We start from the raw sequence: 18,319 nt of genomic DNA, 5'->3' as shown, positions 1-18,319 counted from the left end.
AATTTTGTATTGACAAAAATATATTTATATATTGATATATTTGATATATTTTATAAATATTTTCATAATGTATTTATGCGGTTTATTTTGTAATAAATATGTTTATTTTGTACAGTGTTTATCTTTGTCTTTATTAATTTTACATACCTACTTAATTATTTAATTATCATTTAATATTGATTTCAAAGAAGTAAATTTCAAGCTAGTTCGCACTCCACCAGATGGCAGTCTCATCTTTTGTTGCCTATCTTATATACAGAGCTTTTACTTCTCTTAGTATATGATCTGTGAGGCTAGTGGTGTTCAGTGGTGCGAAAGCTATAATGCGTGTTTGTTGTATGGGAGAAGATATAGACTTTTTTTTATGTATGAGAACACGCGAGACGTTAATTCCAGTGCGATTGAATCAGTTCAAATCATCACAAATCATTGATAAAAGCACAACGTACGTAAAAGAACATATATATAATTGTTATGTATTTCGAATAAATATTTAAATAAATTGTAAGATAAATTGTTCCATATAAATATTTATGAAAGAAATTTTTGCGGATGTGATTAACTTTATGAAATACATAACAGATACATAACAGAGAAAAAAATTTTTATAATTATGTATTCTTTACATAACTTTCTTTTGACAATTATATCTCTTTTTTAATTATTAAATCTAAGTAGGAAAATAGAATAGAGATATATTATCGATACATTATAACAATTTTTGTTCACAGTAAAAATGAAATATGCAATTTCAAATTCACAGATTTATAAATGACGGATTTCAAGGATAATTTAAATATTACAGAAGCAAAAAATGCTGCTTCTAACATATCTGCAACAGAGAATCAATCGACAAATGAAAGAAAAATACCATGTATCATAGTACTTGGAATGGCTGGTGCTGGAAAAACATCATTTGTATCCAGACTTGTTTCTACATTGTATAATATAGGCAAACCGTATGCTGTTAATTTGGATCCTGCTTGTAGAGAAGTTCCATATCCTGCTAATATTGGTAATAAATTCCTTAACTTGACAAAATATATATATTTACTTATATAGAATATTAAGTATAAATATATATGCAAAATCAAGCTTGTGATTGTCAATAGAGAGATCAATAGAATTCACATTAATAAATCTTTATATTTTGAAATTTATTTTATTTTTTTCTGATAAATATATTCTATAAACATATCTAGTAAATATATTTCTACAAATATATTTAATCTTAGTTGCTTAGTTAATAACTTTGACCTCCTAGTATTGTAAATATACATGCAATTATATGCTAATTATTATCAATATTAATTTTAAACAACTATATTTTTTTAGATATAAAAGATACTGTAAATTATAAAGAAGTGATGAAGCAATATAACTTGGGCCCAAATGGTGGCATAGTTACAAGTCTAAATCTTTTTACTACAAAGTTTCATCAAGTTATCGAACTTATTAACAAAGCTAATAAAGAACATAATTATGTGATCTTTGATACACCAGGGCAAATTGAGGTTTTTACATGGTCGGCCAGTGGATCAATTATAACAGAAGCATTAGCATCTCAATTTCCAACAATTATTGTATACGTGATGGACACTGTTAAGAGTGTTAATCCTGTTACATTCATGTCCAATATGTTATATGCTTGTTCTATACTTTATAAGACTAAATTACCTTTTATTGTAATCATGAACAAGGTAATTAAATCTCTTTTTAACCATATATAATTTCTTTTATGTATATAATATTTTAACAATTTAGATACAATTAATAAATATTGATATCAATTTTAGATCGATATTGTTGAACATAGATATGCAATTGAATGGATGCACGATTTCGAAGCCTTTCAAGAAGCACTTGATATGGAAGGTGGTTACATCAACAATTTAACACGTAGCATGGCACTTACGCTGGATGAATTTTATAGTCATTTACAATGCTGTGGCGTTTCTGCGGTAACCGGTGCTGGAATTGATAAGTTTTTGGAGCTAGTTGAAGCTGCTGTGAAAGAATATGAAACGTAAGAAGTGCCATGTCTTAATTATACATAATTTTATATAATTTTATATTGCCATATTAGTGCATCGCACATTTCTATATATTATTTTTCGTAATATAGAGTAATTTATTTTATTTTTAAAGAACTTATAAAAAAGACTGGGATAGAATTAAGACGGAAAGGGAGACTCAACGAAAAAAAATAGAGAAGGAACAATTAGAAAAGGCTAGTAAAAAAGTAATGGGAGAAACTGTATCTCTTGTGACAACGGTCAATAATGGTCGCGAGACTTCGGAAATTTATTTGAAACATGCATGTAATGAATCAAGCGAAGACGAGGATGGAACGGAAAATGATTTTGAGAAAAATGAAGATGAAAAGAAAGATGAGGAATCATTTAAAACTTTCTTAGAAAGACATAAAATGGAACAAGCTAAACGAAGGAATAATCAAGAATCTGAACCTAGTACAAGTAAAAATGGACTATCTTAATTCAACGTATTTTTATAGATTTATTTACAAATACATTATTTAACAACAAAATTAATGTTTTAATTTTTTTCAAATGGTCTGATTAAGAAAAAAACTCGCACAAATCTTGTTTCCCATCATAAAATAAAATTTTTTATTTAAACTCCAATTAATACTGATAGTTTTCACTATTGTATATACATTGCAATAGAGTTTATTATAACGATTATAAATAAGTAATCATTTCTTATCAACAATTACTAATTATCGTTATTTAATGTAATATTTATAATTTAATAAATGTAACATAGAAACTTTATAAGTATTTTATATGTTGTGAACAATATAAATAATCCAAGGAAAAAACAGTTTTAAGCTTCAACTGATTTTAATGAATGTTTTGAATATTGAAATGCAGGTTACATTTATTCATGGTAGCAATGTGCCAAGATGATGAGACAGATTTGCGTTCAGATGATGTATCAATCTTAACAGGAAGAAATGCCGAATATTTTATATTTTGTTCTTTGATAGGTTTCCGATTTGGAACACCATTGAATTCTATCTCGTACAAAACAGGAACTAAAACATATATAGTTGACAATATTTAAATCATTAATATTTGACATATAAGAATTATTGAAATTATAATAATTTTTGAGTTAAAGTTTAAGAAAGAAAAAATTTGATGTTAATAAGTGATACATATTTGTTAAATATATAAAACATAAGTCAAAACTTTATCAAAACTTTATATATAAAAAATATCAAAACTTTATATATAAAAAAAAGTACAAGCATTTAAATTATGCTAAGATTTTGATGAAATGAGAAACATGTGAAAAATTATAAATGTAATTCTCTTATTGACTAATAATAAAAACAGGTTTTCATGATATCAAGAATATATATAATTGGTTTCGAAGTATATATATTAAAATCTTTTTTTTTCTATTCATCAAAATGTCATATATCTGTAAAAATCTATTATGACAAAATATAACAGATAATGCAGATAATCAAAAATACAAATTGCATCATAATAAAATAATTTAAGTGTAACTTATAATAAAAATTTATTATTCTGCTCTTAGAAAATTGATAAGAAAACTAAACTTTGTGATCTTTGTGAAAAATTTGAATATATTCTAATATAAATTTCAGTATTTATTATACCTGCATCTTTTTCTTGAGAGTTTCTTATTCTTTTCAGAGTGTCATCCTTCATTATAATCGGTTTTTTTTCTTGATTATGCTCTTTCCGATATTCTTGGATAATTTGCTCCAAAGTTTCAGTTAGAGCCAACTTGTAAATCATGATAATTATAATATTACATGTATGTACATAAATGCAAATCATATTGTTAAAAAAAATTATAAATATTTTGAAAATTCTAATATATTAAATAATATTAAAATATATAAATTTAGTGTCTACTTTTACGAAATTCAGATTTTATTTGTAAAATAATCGAAATTCCATTATTTTCTATAACTTTAGACTACTGTTCGAGCAATCACCGGATTCTAGCATGAAAAAAGATGGCGTGGTTTCAATAAGAATAGATAAATCTAAGGGCATCTAATTAATTTATACACATATTATTAAGAATTAATAATATCAAATTTGTCTCATTTTAATCATTAATTTACAACGCAAATGAGAAGTTATATGAACTTTTTTATTATATATAATAAATAAGAAATAGAATAGAACAAAAAAAAGTTGATCCTCCCATTTGATGATTGATATACCTGGCACAATTTTAAGCGAGATACACGATTCGCTTCCGACTGCGAACTCTCCTTCGTGGCTTTCGCAGCTTCCTGCTGCGAGCACCTGCTCTTTCCGCCAGCCTTCCGGCACACCTTGGAGAGCAGATCCATCCGGTCGGCGCGGAAGTTGTCGTGCAGGAACTCGTGCACATGCGGGTTGCAGGAGTTGCACATCTGGTCGCGGCCGTGGTACGCGACCTTGCGAAAGCCGTAGAGATTCAGCTGCCTGATGAAGCTCGTGATGTTGCTCGTCTTGAAGATGGGCCGGCGCGCGTCCAGATACTCCGCTTGGAATTTCTTGTAATCGAGGAGTATGGTGTCGCCGTTCGCGCTCCATTGGATCGCCCCGGTTTTGCACTCGTTCACGATCCGCCACAGCTTTTGCGGAAACCGCATCGATTGCAGCACGCAATCCTCGTACATTCCCGGTGATCGTCGCCGGCACAACGTCCGATAACGTCGGATAACGCAGCCGGATAATCGCGCGCGAATTCAGAGGCAGCGCGTTTCGAACGTCCCGTCTCGTCTCGTTTCGTACGTGTCTTGTCTCGTTCTTCTTCCCGAGAATATCTTCGAAACAATAGACTGTCGTATCACAGCAACAATAATCAAAGTAGCTCCCGGAAAAACGCGTCGCCAGCCGAGAATCAGTCTTACGTCTGGATCCGCGATCTCTTTCCCGATACATATTTTATTACTAAATTTTTTCCTATTTTTCTCACATTTTATTTTAAAATGTTTTTAAAAGAAAAAAAAAAAAGATCCTTTCTTCTGCTTCTGTTCACACCGATTCAATGTAGATTAATTTGTTCTATATTCATCGCAGTTTGATTTAACCGCACTTTTATTGAACTATGAGAAATCAGTATATACATTGAATGACTGTATATAATGCAGCGAATTTGAAAAAATATTTCAAACTTTTGTCGATTTATCAAACTTGAATAACGACATCAAAAAAAAAAAAATGAAAGGACAACGAAAATTTTTCTAATCAATATATTGTGGCGAGTATATCGCCACGACTCTTAAAGTCGAATTGTCGATGTCGTTAGATAGGCACACATATACACGCACACACAGTTAGAATACTCGGAGCCGTTATATATTTACGCGGAATCGCCAGCAAAAATAATAACCGTATTCTTTTTTTAAACTCGAATTTTGCTCAGCCGTTTCGCGCTGAGCGAGAATAATATACTGTTCGCATCTCCCGAATGCCTCGTTACGTAGGATTCGGATAGATTTAATGACAATTAAAATTCGGTACTTGCGGTCGTGGAGTAAAATAATTTGCAACTCCTATAATCATTCAAAACATTTAAAATATAACGAAGATTTACAATAATAACAAAATGAAAATATTTTGACTTTCTATTAGAAAGATCTGGAAGAAAGATGATATGTGGACGATCGACCTTGCGAGCAGATCGAGACATTCAATTGCGAGACACGAAATTGAGACGCGCCGCAAAAAACCACTCTTGTATAAATTCTAATTCTATTAAAGCGATCATTTCTACCAACTCGACGATTTAATTAATTCTTTTAATTGACCGATACGGACCGTCATATTATTAAAATATAATATATATATATATATATATATAATTATATGCGCGCGCGCGCGCACACACACACACACACACACACACACAAAACTGGAATTTAATTGTATATAATCAACAATGAAAGCGTGTATACGTATAATTCAGTGTTAAATATCTAATTTAATATTGATTACTAAAATATATTAAAAAACGAGTTTTTTATATATTTTATAATCTTATGTTATATTGATTGCAAATGTTGTTTTATTGAAAAATGTTATCATTTTAATATATTTTTTCATTATTTATTTTTCCACTTCTTTTAAAAATTATTAAATTAAAGTAATTGCAAAAAGTATAAAAATCATGCATCCTACATGCGTTTTATTTTTTTTTTGTTTCTGTAAATCCTTTTAAATATATATCTTTTAAGAATTGAATCGGAAGAAGAGAAACGAGAATATTAATTGTCATGACAATAAATTTTTTTTTAATAAAAATCATCAATTACATTAATCAATATTATATCACTATTATAATTATTAAATTGAAAATAATTACATTTGCGTAATTTATCGAAAATGTTTTTTATTCACATTTCTTAATTTAACCATTAATTAAACCATTTTGTGGAACTTCTTTGCAAGCAAATATATCGATATATAAAGCTCAGATAAAAAATTTGATATGTTATTTTATTAAATAAACTCAATATAATTTCCAAATTAATTCAATCGGTTTTAAGGGATACTTATTACTTTTTTATTTTTATTTATTACTTTTCTTAATTATCTCAAAATATTACAACACTTCAAAGACATTAATAAAAGCCCTAACATAAATGACATTAATACTATCTCTTGGACGTATGTTTGAAAGCTTTAATACTTCAAGCTTTCATACAATCCTCATGTAACACATACTTTATATTTTTTATATTTAATTATAATTATTATGAGAATGTGTTCTATAATCATTTATTTCTATTATAATTTAAAATTTTCAATTTGTTAACCAATTGGTTAATTAGTGAAAATAAAGTGTCATACAATTGATTTTATAATTTAGTTTAGCATTTTTTAATTAAATTGTAATATAGGATCATAAATGTTAAATAGATATTTATCGAAATCTTCTATTATAAAAATTTTATTATCCATAAGACATCTCGAATAAGTCATAAAAATTGCCATAAAAATATTTCGATTAATTGAATCAAATTAATCTTTTTAATAAAAATCCTTAAAAAATTACATTAAAAAATTGATATAAAAATTATTGAATTTTTAATTAAACTTAATTACAAAAGTATATAATATTTGAGATTTGAAAAATTATAAAAATTAATTTCAAATTTATCAAAGTCTTTATAAAATATTTACATTTGTTTATATACAGAGTATTTTACTGAACGTATTGACTGAGTATTTAACTGAAAGTAGAAAAAATGTCATAAAGCAAAAGATATATTTCATATTTCAAAGTATGCTTTGCATTTATATATTATTTTTATGTGTCTTTGTGCTGTTACAAAGCGCAATTCTTTTGTATATTTTTAAAAATAAAATTTCATATTTTTGAGTGCACTAATCAATGAAACTTTTTCTTTTCTACAAATAAACTATTATACATTATATTTTAAAATTGTTAATTTACAATCTTTTTAATATTTTATTTTGATATATTTAGATAGAAAATATGAAATATTTCATAACATATTTATTTTTTAATAATCATATATTAATACTTTTATCTAAAGAATAATGAAATAAATTTATATAAAGAAAATTTGCAATTGTCTCTTGAAAAATACAATGCAATTTGTAATATATAATTATATATATTTTTTAAGAAAATAAATATATATTTTATTTATGTTAACTGATCTGTTTCTTATTCTATGTGTAAAATAATTGAGAAATTGAATATTTCTTGAGATATTTTGTTTTTTTTTTTTTTCAAAATGAAATCGAAGGTAATTTTAAAATTATTAAATTATTAAATTATTAAATTATATAATAATTTTTAAATAAACTTTACAATTATTTTTTTTAAAAAGAAATACTGTATACCAATTAGTACATCAAAATATACGAAGTTTTATTAAAAAGAAAACGTATAAAAAATAGACATATGCATTTTTGTGATCTATGTATAAAAATCTATGAAAATAGAATATAGAAATGCAAAGCATTTAAAATTATTATCATTCAATTTTGCCTTATAATATTTTTTTCTATCTCCAATCGTTTTAATAGTAAGCACCGTTCATTCTGACGAAAATAACAAGAACTACTTAGTATAACGTTAACTCGTCAGTTTTAACGTATACTAAGCTGTACACTTTACAACTTTATATTACTATTTTATCTTTATTTGCTTACTGACTTTATCTTTTCTTTCATTTTATCCAAAGAATTCATCCAACAGATTTCCTTCGGATTTCATCTTTTGCATCGTTTATGCGCTTATGCGAAGGAGCAGCTTTTGGAGATTTACAGGAGATTTTCAGAGATTTTTTTCTCAATGTTACAAATGTATTAGTCTGACAGAGCTGGAAGGGTCTGTAGATATTCGCGAGGAATCGTAGGAGCCGGAAGCAAGTAACCGTCCGGATCTAAAACATCCGGAGTACGCACTGTCACCGGACCTTGCGGCGGTCTGGGCAATGTCCCTTGCTGGGCTAATTTAGCGCCTTGCGCCTTTTCCAATCTTTCTAGAATATCGGAAAACTTGATTCGTTCCCGCGGCTCAATCTTCCAGCAGTCGTACATTATTTGACAAACGATAGGCGGACATTCATCTGACGGAGTAAGCATCGTTCCTTGAAGTATGAGTTTCACAACCTGGGAACAAATATCGAGAAGCAAGTTCGAAATTCTCCCGTAGAATTGATGCGAAGGAATTTTTGTAGTCTGCTTGTTTTTACATATGATCTGACCTCTTCGTTACTGAATCCATAGTATGGCTGCTTTCCAAATGAATATATTTCCCAGAGGACAACACCAAAACTCCATACGTCGGTCTCTAAGGTAAACCTTCCATATATCACACTTTCGGGTGACATCCAACGAACTGGTAACAGACGTGATCCTCCAATCTGAACGTTAATTATAATTATAAATAATTATACGATTTAAAAATTACACAATTATTTCCTGCTAATAATATAATAAGTGTATCGAGAAAAGAGAAGATAATATAAGAAGATCTCTTCTCAAATAATTTCTTTTTAAGAAAATGTTTTTACGAGTCTCCATGTATAAATATATCATCTATATAAATTTCAAAAAAAAAAAAAAATTCACCTTGTAATAATCGCAAGTGTAAATGTCTCGCGACATGCCGAAATCTGCGATTTTCACTGCTAAGCCTGAACCTACCAGACAGTTTCGACATGCTAGATCACGATGCACAAATCTTTGCGCCGACAAGTAAGTCATGCCAGCCGCAATTTGAATCGAGATCCAATGTAGTGAATCCTATAAATAATGGCACGCTATTATTATCACGATTACTTCTACTGATAAAAAATTTCACTAGAATTACATATGTATCATGCACGTGCGTGACATACAAAGCGGTTCAGATAGAAGAAAATCATAATAATCTGCGTGAACGATGAGTCATGATGTAAAATATAAGAATTGTTACGACAGTTAAACGTGAAATTTTAGCGTATTTTACCGAAATGTTTTTTTTGCAAATTTTTTTTTTAGCTAGGTAATTATCAGGTAATGGCGATACCTTTGTTAATGGCTGTAGTTCGGATTTTGACGATCTGAATTGTGAAGAATTCGACCGTAGTACTTCGGCGAGGTCGCCATACGGCATATACTCGAACACCATCCACGGATTGTTCGTCGTGTCTCGCAGTACCATGCCTTTCAAGGACAAAATATTCGTGTGACCAAACGTGGACATGATGTCTACTTCACGCATAAAGTCCTGTTCGGTTTCAGGCGTGGCGGTGTCCTTTAAGACCTTTATGGCGACAATTTCTGTCGCGTCTCCGTTGCGCCATTCACCTGTAAGATTTTTATTGCAAAAATCCTAGCATGTATTATGTAGCAATTCTATGACGATAACTCCAATGTGTAAAACATTGAGAGGTATTTATTATATGGCTTCCTTTTCTAATTTCTTTGAAATAAGAATTAATTTTATTCTCTGGGGAGAAAGATTTATTTATGAATCTTTACTAATTTTGTTTCTTCTTTACTTTACATTTTTACTTACATTCATTTTACATAAAATGATTTTATTTACCTTTGTAAACTTTTCCGAAGCATCCTTCGCCGATGTCATGCAGGAAAGTGAGGCTTTCTCGTTGTATAATCGGGACTTCTGGAGAATTGCAGATGAAATATTGAGGATTAGACGTATACTTATGCGCTAATAATATCCCTTTCTTTAGATTTATTGGAGTTCCCTGGCAAGATACGACAAATTAGGAATAATTATTAAAAATTAATAAAAATATGATTACTAAAAGATTCTGGCATTATATATAATTATTTATTAATAAAAGAATGCAGAAATTAAAATTGAAAAAATAATTTTAGAAATTATATTTAGAATAACACTTAAAACATTAAAAAAAAAAAAAAAACATAAAAAGCATAAAATTTTAGATTTATAAAAAAGATAGATAGAAGTAAGAGAAAGAATATAATTGCAATAAATATAATAGTTTGATGTATGAAAGAATAAGCGTTATTTGAAAAATATGACAAAAAATATAACAACTTACATCTAAAGGATTTCTTTGTGATTTTATGTTATAACTTCGCCTTCTTATGCCATACACAATGCTTAACAAAAGCAGAATTACTGTGACAAAAGCTATAGTTACTCCTATTATTTCAGGTACTTTAAATTTTAATTCCTCCACCTGTAATATTAATTTTAAATAATTATATTTTTAAATTAATGCTAACATCTTATAGTAACGCATTATTCAGGGCATATCCAGGGGAAAAAGATTCAGGGAGTCCAAACTCTCCCGAAATTAAAAAAAAAAAGTTAAATTAAAGTTAAAAAAAGTTAAAATTACAAAATCTAATATTTTTCTCATTCAAAATTAGGAACGAGAAGATATTCTAAGCTCTAAAATATCCAAAAAAGCAAAGCATTCATTAACACAAAAAATTACTGTTTATGTGTGTTGATGAAAACTCCCCTACAAAAGAAATCCTGGATACGCGTTATGATATCACAAATTATGTAGAATTATGTGGAAGCGATGAAATTACCTGTTCAGTTTCCGGTTCACGCGTGCTCGTACTACTTATTCCAATATTACCGTTTGGAAGAATAATATTATGTATAGGACGTGGCGTTGCAGGAACTGTAAGAAATTATTGTCTTATTACATCATGTTTGAATTAATTGTAACATTGATTTTTTTTTTTTTTTATGAAATAATTTTCAATTTTCCATTAAATTAGTTAGTTATTGTATCCATTGCTTTTCTTCCGTAGTGAAGAGTTCTAAGAGTTGAGTAACTTTACCGGTTAAACGATTCGGACATCTTAAGTCCGATGTGGGTAGAGATGAATCATGTGGACACACACATTTCGAAGTGCTATCCGGGAAACTTCGGCAGGCCGCTTCCTTTCCGCAAATATGCGGATTATCCTTGCATGCTTTAATCTCGAAAGTTTCATAATTCGATTGCACGTCTGATTTGTGTTGATTTGGTGCGTTCACTGATAAATCTGCAACAGGATTGTTTGTTTTTTTTTTCATCTTTTATCTTTTTTCAGTAGTTAATCTATATTTTCGGAAGTTCAAAAGCTAATATTTTTTTTTTTTTAAAAACGAAAAAATTTAGTTTGAATAGTTTGTCTCATGAATATATATTTAATATCATTAAAATTTAACAGAAATTTAAGGATTTTCGTTTCGTTTGTGCAAAATATATTAAAAATAAACAAATTTATTTTTCAGGAAATAATTTTGTTGCGTGCATGTTACTTTCAATCTGTAAAGCAAACAAATATATAATAAACCAATTATTATTATTATAATAAAGTCTTACCCATTATTAATAAAATTAAGAATCTATTGCCTCGTAGAATCTTTACGTGATAAGGAAACGTGCGTAATGTTTTAAAATGTTGGAAAAACTGCTTTTATAAGAACATTAGTAAAGATATTTATGTGACCTTTCAGCTTTGAATAAATAAATCATATACGACTCGCATAAATAAACGGCTCGCAAAAATAAAGAGGCTTTAAAATTCCATTTGTATTACAATGTTTCACAATGGCAGGAGAATTTGATTGCGGCGAACGAAATCTCGCCGTCGCCCCGCGTCGTTCGTGCCGAGAGTAAAGAGATCGCCGTCGCAGATTCGCAGGACCATCGCAAACGGACTGTAAAGGGCAGCCAGGAAAGAAAAAGGGCCGCATATTTGGATTGGGCACAGGAAGATAGAGACAGTGAAGGCATTCATTTGGTAACTCTTGGAGCTTGTAACGGGTCAAAGCGTTATCTCTGCGGTCAGCGCTCTCCGACAACGAGTCTCGCTATGTATACCTATTATCGCCCCGTATATTCCATGCCCGTTAAAATATATCTTCATTACAAGATTTCTCCCGTATTTACGTAGATCGACTCGTTTCTCAGCGAGAGCGATCAATCGGCGCACTCGACACGCCGCGTTCAGCGATATTGATCGCAACGCGTGTGAAATAAAACGTAAAACGTAATGAGCCAATGAGCGAGATGACTCATCACAGTCTTGTGTGACAGAAATGCAAGAAGAAGGAAATGATTTCTCCTTCGTCGTAGAAGCGACGCGATCGTCACGTTTGACGATCGGCCATCTCGTTTGACCATCTCGAGAGGAGGACCCGAGGAAATCCGGAGGAATCCGGCAGCGATCTCGCGTTTACAATTTATCGAGGATTAATTCGCTTCGATGCCATCCATCGCCAATCAATTATGCAGCTGCAGACATTTCGCCGCATTTTCGCATTTACATTACATTATTACTGACCTCTGCTCTTTGCCACATACGCGACATAGAAACCACTATTGGCTCCGTCAGTTGACCCTCGATAGCATCGAATATCGTGCGTAGTAAAGTTTGCGAAGAATTATTTTAGTTTATGCTTTATATCCAGTAATTATGATGTAATGCAAAATTATTTACATAACTTAGTTTTTATATCTGTTACATAATAATGTTTTCTTGACGAGTGCGAAATTTAATTATTTTCAAAGAAATGTTTAAAGAAAGCCACTATTAATTGCTTTTTCTATATATTTATTATTAAGCGTCTTGGTAATTTAAATCAAATCTTGAATTAAAATTTGTTAGGAAATTTATATAAATTTGTATCAGAAGTTGCAAATAACCGTTTTATAATTTTTATTTATAAAATTGATATCTAATTGTGTTTTGTGTCGGCTGTTTTAAAGTTGAAAATGAATATTTCTAGTTTATCATTAAAATTCAGATAAACATTCTGTGCACAAATGTTCAATTCAAATTCTTACTATGTTAAAATAAAAGTTTACTGAGTAGTCAAACTGACGAATGCTTTGGACTTAATAAAAACAGTAACATATGGGAATGACATGTGAACCTAATCGAACTTGATATATTATCTTTATAACTGTTATGGTTAGTTGATGGTAAATTTGGAAATTTCAATGCAATCACGTGTGCTGAGACGCGTTTATTTGCGAATCCAAGCTTTAAGTCTATAGACTACAATAGAGGCATTATATGTACGGACGCATCATCCTGCCTAAATGTACGATTCATGGAGATACTGAAAGAAATCGGTGGGAAATATCATGGGATGATCGTGAAACAATATATAGATACAAATACAAATACAAATGTATATAAAATCGAAGGTTTATCATTGATAGACTCCTTATTTATCTTTGAAACCTTATTTATCTCTATTTTTTTAGGGTGAAAGATTATTGAAAGAGATCGAAAATTTCTAATTAGCTACATTTACTTATAATTTTATGTTAATAATGAAATCTGTTTAATAATTATCGAAATTCTTTTAAAACGAACTATTTAAATTTTATTTACATTTTTCTTTACATCTCTTATTATTAACACGCTATCATTTTTACTATGTATGTGTTTGTTTGTAATTTAATACTAATTCTATTTAATTTACTAAGCTTATAAATGAAAAAAGAAAATGTTTATTGTTTTTTGTCTTACTTGTGATATTACATATGTAATTTTAAATAAAAATTATCTTTAACATTTATCTATAAATGTTGTTAATAATATTATATATCTCGAGGCAAACTTATCAAAAGTTCGAAGATACCCGATATTAAAGATAACAATCAAGAATAAAAACTAGGTTTGGTTTCTGATTTCTTCTCAGAAGAACATCTGTTGATTTGTTGAAAAAAAGAAAAAAAGATAAGATAATTAGATAATAAGATAATTAAAAAAATAGATAAATAGTAGATAAATTTAATCTAGTTTCCGATATTCGTATCTTTACATAATAAATTCTGTCTTTTAAATAATAAATTTATATTTATTTTTATATATATTATATAAAAAAAATTTGTATATTACGAAAAACACAATAATTTTAAATTATTACTAAGTAGTTAATAATTAGAAGTAAAAACAGATAGGATGTTTGTTAGTAAATATGATATAGTCTATAATAAGATAATCTATCACAAATAAATTTTTAACCGTCACGTTAATCGCTTATCTCAAATATTATCTCAAATTTAAATATTAAGGAAAGTATGTAGTAAATTATAAAAGTTATTATATTATAAATTCACATAAAAAAATATTTTTTTATTGAAATTTTATAAAATTTTTAAATTCTTTAAATTTTTATAAAATTTTAAACAGAAATAAATACTTGTAGGTTACTACGTAGATATGATCATTGATTCGTCATTGAGTTACTTCATTGATTCTTGGAATATTACTTATAGTCAATTTATAGTCAATTTATAGTTTTCTATTTCTTATCTAACATAAACGTTAACTCAAATATTTAAACAATAATGCACTATGCAAGCAAAATATTTGATAGAAATAGAAATGCAACATGTAGAAATATTCCAATTAAAATTCATTTGAGATAATACTCTTTCACAAAACAGCAGTAAAATTCTTATCGGTTTAATGATTTCTTATAATCAACATTGAATAATTTCTGAAGTAATTATGTATATAATTATCACTGATTATGGTAGATTCTTGATACTTTACGGTAACAGGCCTAATTGAATTTGATACAAATTAGACGACTCTTGTTCATTCCACGAATCTATTAACTTAATGAGACGAGGAACAAGCCACCGTGTGTATTCAGATTTCTCAAAAGAAGCTTTCAAGATTTCTTGGCGCAAGCAAACGCGTATGTCAAAACAAACTTTCAGTCTCTTTATAAGTATTTAATTACGTAAAAAATATAACAACGGAAATTGTTTATAAAAAGTATATTTCCCGTTAAAAAGCTACATAATTTTTAGAAATTATCAAATTAATTTATTATAATTTCCGTACATAATTAATATCATAATGCATAATAATTTCTAAATATTATAATTTATTATAATATTAATAATTTGTACCCTTAATTAATGTCTTAATGATATTTACATCGAGAAAAAAATTTATTGCATTCGGAAGAAAAATATCCATATTTAATATAACAGAAATGACAGGATTTTATATGCAAAGATTAAAGAGGTAATCTTACCTATTCGTGTTTCGGGAGGAGAAAGACCTCTTTTTCTCGACATTCTTTGTCTGTGCATCGTGCGTCCGTGCAAATAAACGCCGAATGAACTAAACCACCCTCTCCGGTTGAAAAAAATAATTCTTCGCACTCGTTTGCCGCACTTTGCACTTTCTTCTTTACGATAAACCGACAATTACCATCGACATACTAATTGCATTACTTTTGGCGAGAGAGATTCCTCGGTATTAACTGCTGCTAAATAAACGTCACATTGGACCTTGATATCCGAATGGACCGAAGTCTTATCAAAAATCCGAGAAATTGCCGTGGATGATTGTCGCCACGATGACAAATCACAGAATCTCCTTCTTTCTCTTTCTCCTTCGTTTTACATCATACGCACCATCACGTGACAAATAATAAAATACCGAACGAATTCCACATTTTTGTTCTCTACTTTTATTCCCGATTTAGAGTCACATTGATTTCAGACCTTTCCAATTTCCATTGCCGGTCCTTTTCATAAATCTGGCCGAGATCGGACCCGTAGTAGCGACCAATCATATTGTTGGAGAACGGAAGTCCTTTGAGCACGCACTCCCCGTAGGAACGGCGACAGCGTGGGTGGGTAGCTAAAGCTTTAAGCCGGAAGCCGAAACCTCGGTGTGACACCCGGGCTAACTTGACGGGGGAAAACGGCGTAGGTGGAAACCCGGAGACGAAGCGAGATGGATTCTCTCTCTTCGACGAATGCTTAACCGAAACTGAAGACCGCCTTCGAGACTCCCTCGCTTTGCTACGTGTACGCGAAGCACCACCACGATCACTCGTGAGGCACGCGTGTACGTGAATCTATACACGCATACACACGTGACAGGGATTTACGAGAGATTTTAACTCGGTTCATCATCGGTCCGACCTACGTTAGCAACGATAATTCGCCGTAAGCCTCCGAATTTCTTAAAAGAAGGGTGCGTCTTTGCCGGTTGCGATTGGTGACACCTGATACGTGATTCCGAACTATGCACCTACGCGTTCACGTGAATATTGCATATATATATATATATATATATATATATATATATATATATAATAAATGGACAGAAGTTTGTATGTGAAGATACACAGACGCTGGAAATCTCTTCAAGCCGTTCAACAGTCGAAAAAAAAAAAAAAAAAATTCTTTCGACTTCCTAGACGAATCTATCGACCGTTAGTTATTTCAAGATAGCGATTTCTCCTTGAAAGATATTGGATTATTTTATCTGAAGATGGTAATTAAATCGTTTGTGTGTAAATGAACACGCGTCGACGCGCGCGTCATATCATTACGCGTTGCTTGTAACTTGCTGACGCTATCACCGCTGCTTATCGTTTATTTATTCTCAATCGAAGGAAACATGCAGATATTCCTTTCTAACTCTTTTTTCTAAATTCGAAACGTGCCGCATTTATAACAGCTGAATGAAATAAGTCGAATCATCGTTTTATAATCGTCCCAGAGAATACAATGTTCTTTATTATTTAACGACAATTTTATTTATTTACATCGACAAGTCAAATTATTAAAGACATTAAGAATTATTAATTATCTATTATTATTATTAATAATTTAAAATTTTATTTATTTATATTTCAGCCGCATTAAAGGTTTTTCTCTTAAACTTCTAATAACTCTGTGATCTCTATGCCTCTGTGAATATTCTTCATTATTTAACGACGATTTAATTTATTTATATTGGCAAATTATTAAAAAAAAATATTAATATTAAGAATTATTAATTATCTATTATTATTATTGTCATTGTTATTATTGTTATTATTATTAATTATTCACAACTTAAGATTTTATTTATTTGTATTTCAGCCGCACTTTATGTTTTCATTTTAAATCCCTGATAATTTTATGATTGTACAGCTTAATTAAAAGGACATGGAAAATCGGTAAAGAGTGGCACACTTTTTTCTTATCAATCCATCTATTATTTAATTTGAACAAAAATAAAAAATTTAACGTTCGCCATCGTGATCAACTTGATACATTATTGCCTAACGAACTGCCACCTCTCACTCCCTTCTGCTCTTGGCGAACAACCCGACTTTTCAGCTTCCGATCATGATAAACAAGTCGACTGGTGAACATGAATGTACAGAAGTCATGTGTATACTTCTCGATGTAAGTCGATGTCCTGATGAATGTATCTTAGTCCACACATATGTACTCGCTCCGAAACTTGTCAGAAATCACTTGTCACTCGACATAACGTATTTGTACAACGTGCAAATCGAACTCTGGACAACTAAAAAAAAAAAAAAATCTACATTTACAACATATCAATCATCATACAATGACATTTAATAAAATATTTAAGACGAAACAAATTTTTCTCTATATTTTGTAATCGATTGTATTTAATTGTAATGCATTAAATCATGTCAATGTTTATATTTCGAATGCGCGAAAGAGAAGAGAGATATAAAACTTTCGATCAGATTTTTTTAGATTCTACATATTTTACACTTTTACTATTTTATGCGGAGCATACGAGAGTTTATTTCTCCTCCCTTATAAACAGCAACGACTGATGAAAGGCCGTTTCTGTGAATGGCGCAGCGCGCGAGATCCGAAATAATTTTAAAGAATTGCTCTTCGACATTGGCATACGATCGATGTTGTTTCCGATCCCGTCGGGATAATGCCGATTCAATGCAGGGACGATCCTCGTCTAGCGGATCGTTAATAAAGCCGGTGGTTTATAGTTTCTGAAGATCAAAACACGTACCAAGTAGACGAGAAATAAGTCGA

At 29.9% G+C, this 18,319-nt stretch overlaps 3 protein-coding genes across 4 annotated transcripts; 1 reads left to right on the top strand and 2 right to left on the bottom strand.

Annotated features, from left to right (window-relative positions):
* Positions 1-274: 274 nt before the first annotated feature.
* LOC105427258 (GPN-loop GTPase 1) lies at positions 275-2,548 on the top strand. Its single transcript, XM_011638927.3, has 5 exons — positions 275-445; positions 764-1,015; positions 1,336-1,700; positions 1,797-2,026; positions 2,149-2,548. Exons 2-5 carry the CDS (start codon positions 772-774, stop codon positions 2,495-2,497), a joined length of 1,188 nt encoding a protein of 395 aa, XP_011637229.2. The 5' UTR covers positions 275-445; positions 764-771; the 3' UTR covers positions 2,498-2,548.
* Positions 2,549-2,859: 311 nt separating this feature from the next.
* On the bottom strand, positions 2,860-5,478 carry LOC105427257 (uncharacterized). The gene is made up of 3 exons (XM_011638926.3): positions 4,232-5,478; positions 3,653-3,782; positions 2,860-3,058 (listed from the first exon to the last, which is right to left on the bottom strand). Exons 1-3 carry the CDS (start codon positions 4,673-4,675, stop codon positions 2,865-2,867), a joined length of 768 nt encoding a protein of 255 aa, XP_011637228.2. The 5' UTR covers positions 4,676-5,478; the 3' UTR covers positions 2,860-2,864.
* Positions 5,479-6,269: 791 nt separating this feature from the next.
* On the bottom strand, positions 6,270-16,438 carry LOC105427256 (tyrosine-protein kinase transmembrane receptor Ror). 2 transcript variants are annotated; one of them, XM_011638924.2, is made up of 9 exons: positions 15,532-16,435; positions 11,316-11,522; positions 11,058-11,152; positions 10,556-10,696; positions 10,072-10,234; positions 9,550-9,830; positions 9,111-9,284; positions 8,744-8,902; positions 6,270-8,648 (listed from the first exon to the last, which is right to left on the bottom strand). In XM_011638924.2, exons 1-9 carry the CDS (start codon positions 15,587-15,589, stop codon positions 8,343-8,345), a joined length of 1,584 nt encoding a protein of 527 aa, XP_011637226.2. In that variant the 5' UTR covers positions 15,590-16,435; the 3' UTR covers positions 6,270-8,342. The 2 variants fall into 2 exon arrangements, with proteins under 2 accessions (XP_011637226.2, XP_011637227.2); XM_011638925.2 differs by lacking the exon at positions 10,556-10,696 and having other exon boundaries at positions 15,532-16,438.
* Between the last annotated feature and the right edge of the window lie 1,881 nt (positions 16,439-18,319).

Source organism: Pogonomyrmex barbatus, unplaced genomic scaffold, assembly GCF_055798465.1.
Source record: "Pogonomyrmex barbatus isolate J1 unplaced genomic scaffold, ASM5579846v1 scaffold23, whole genome shotgun sequence".
Classification (NCBI taxonomy): Eukaryota; Metazoa; Arthropoda; class Insecta; order Hymenoptera; family Formicidae; genus Pogonomyrmex; species Pogonomyrmex barbatus.
Note: the sequence above shows the minus strand (reverse complement) of the source record. Positions and strands in the feature narration are given on the sequence as shown.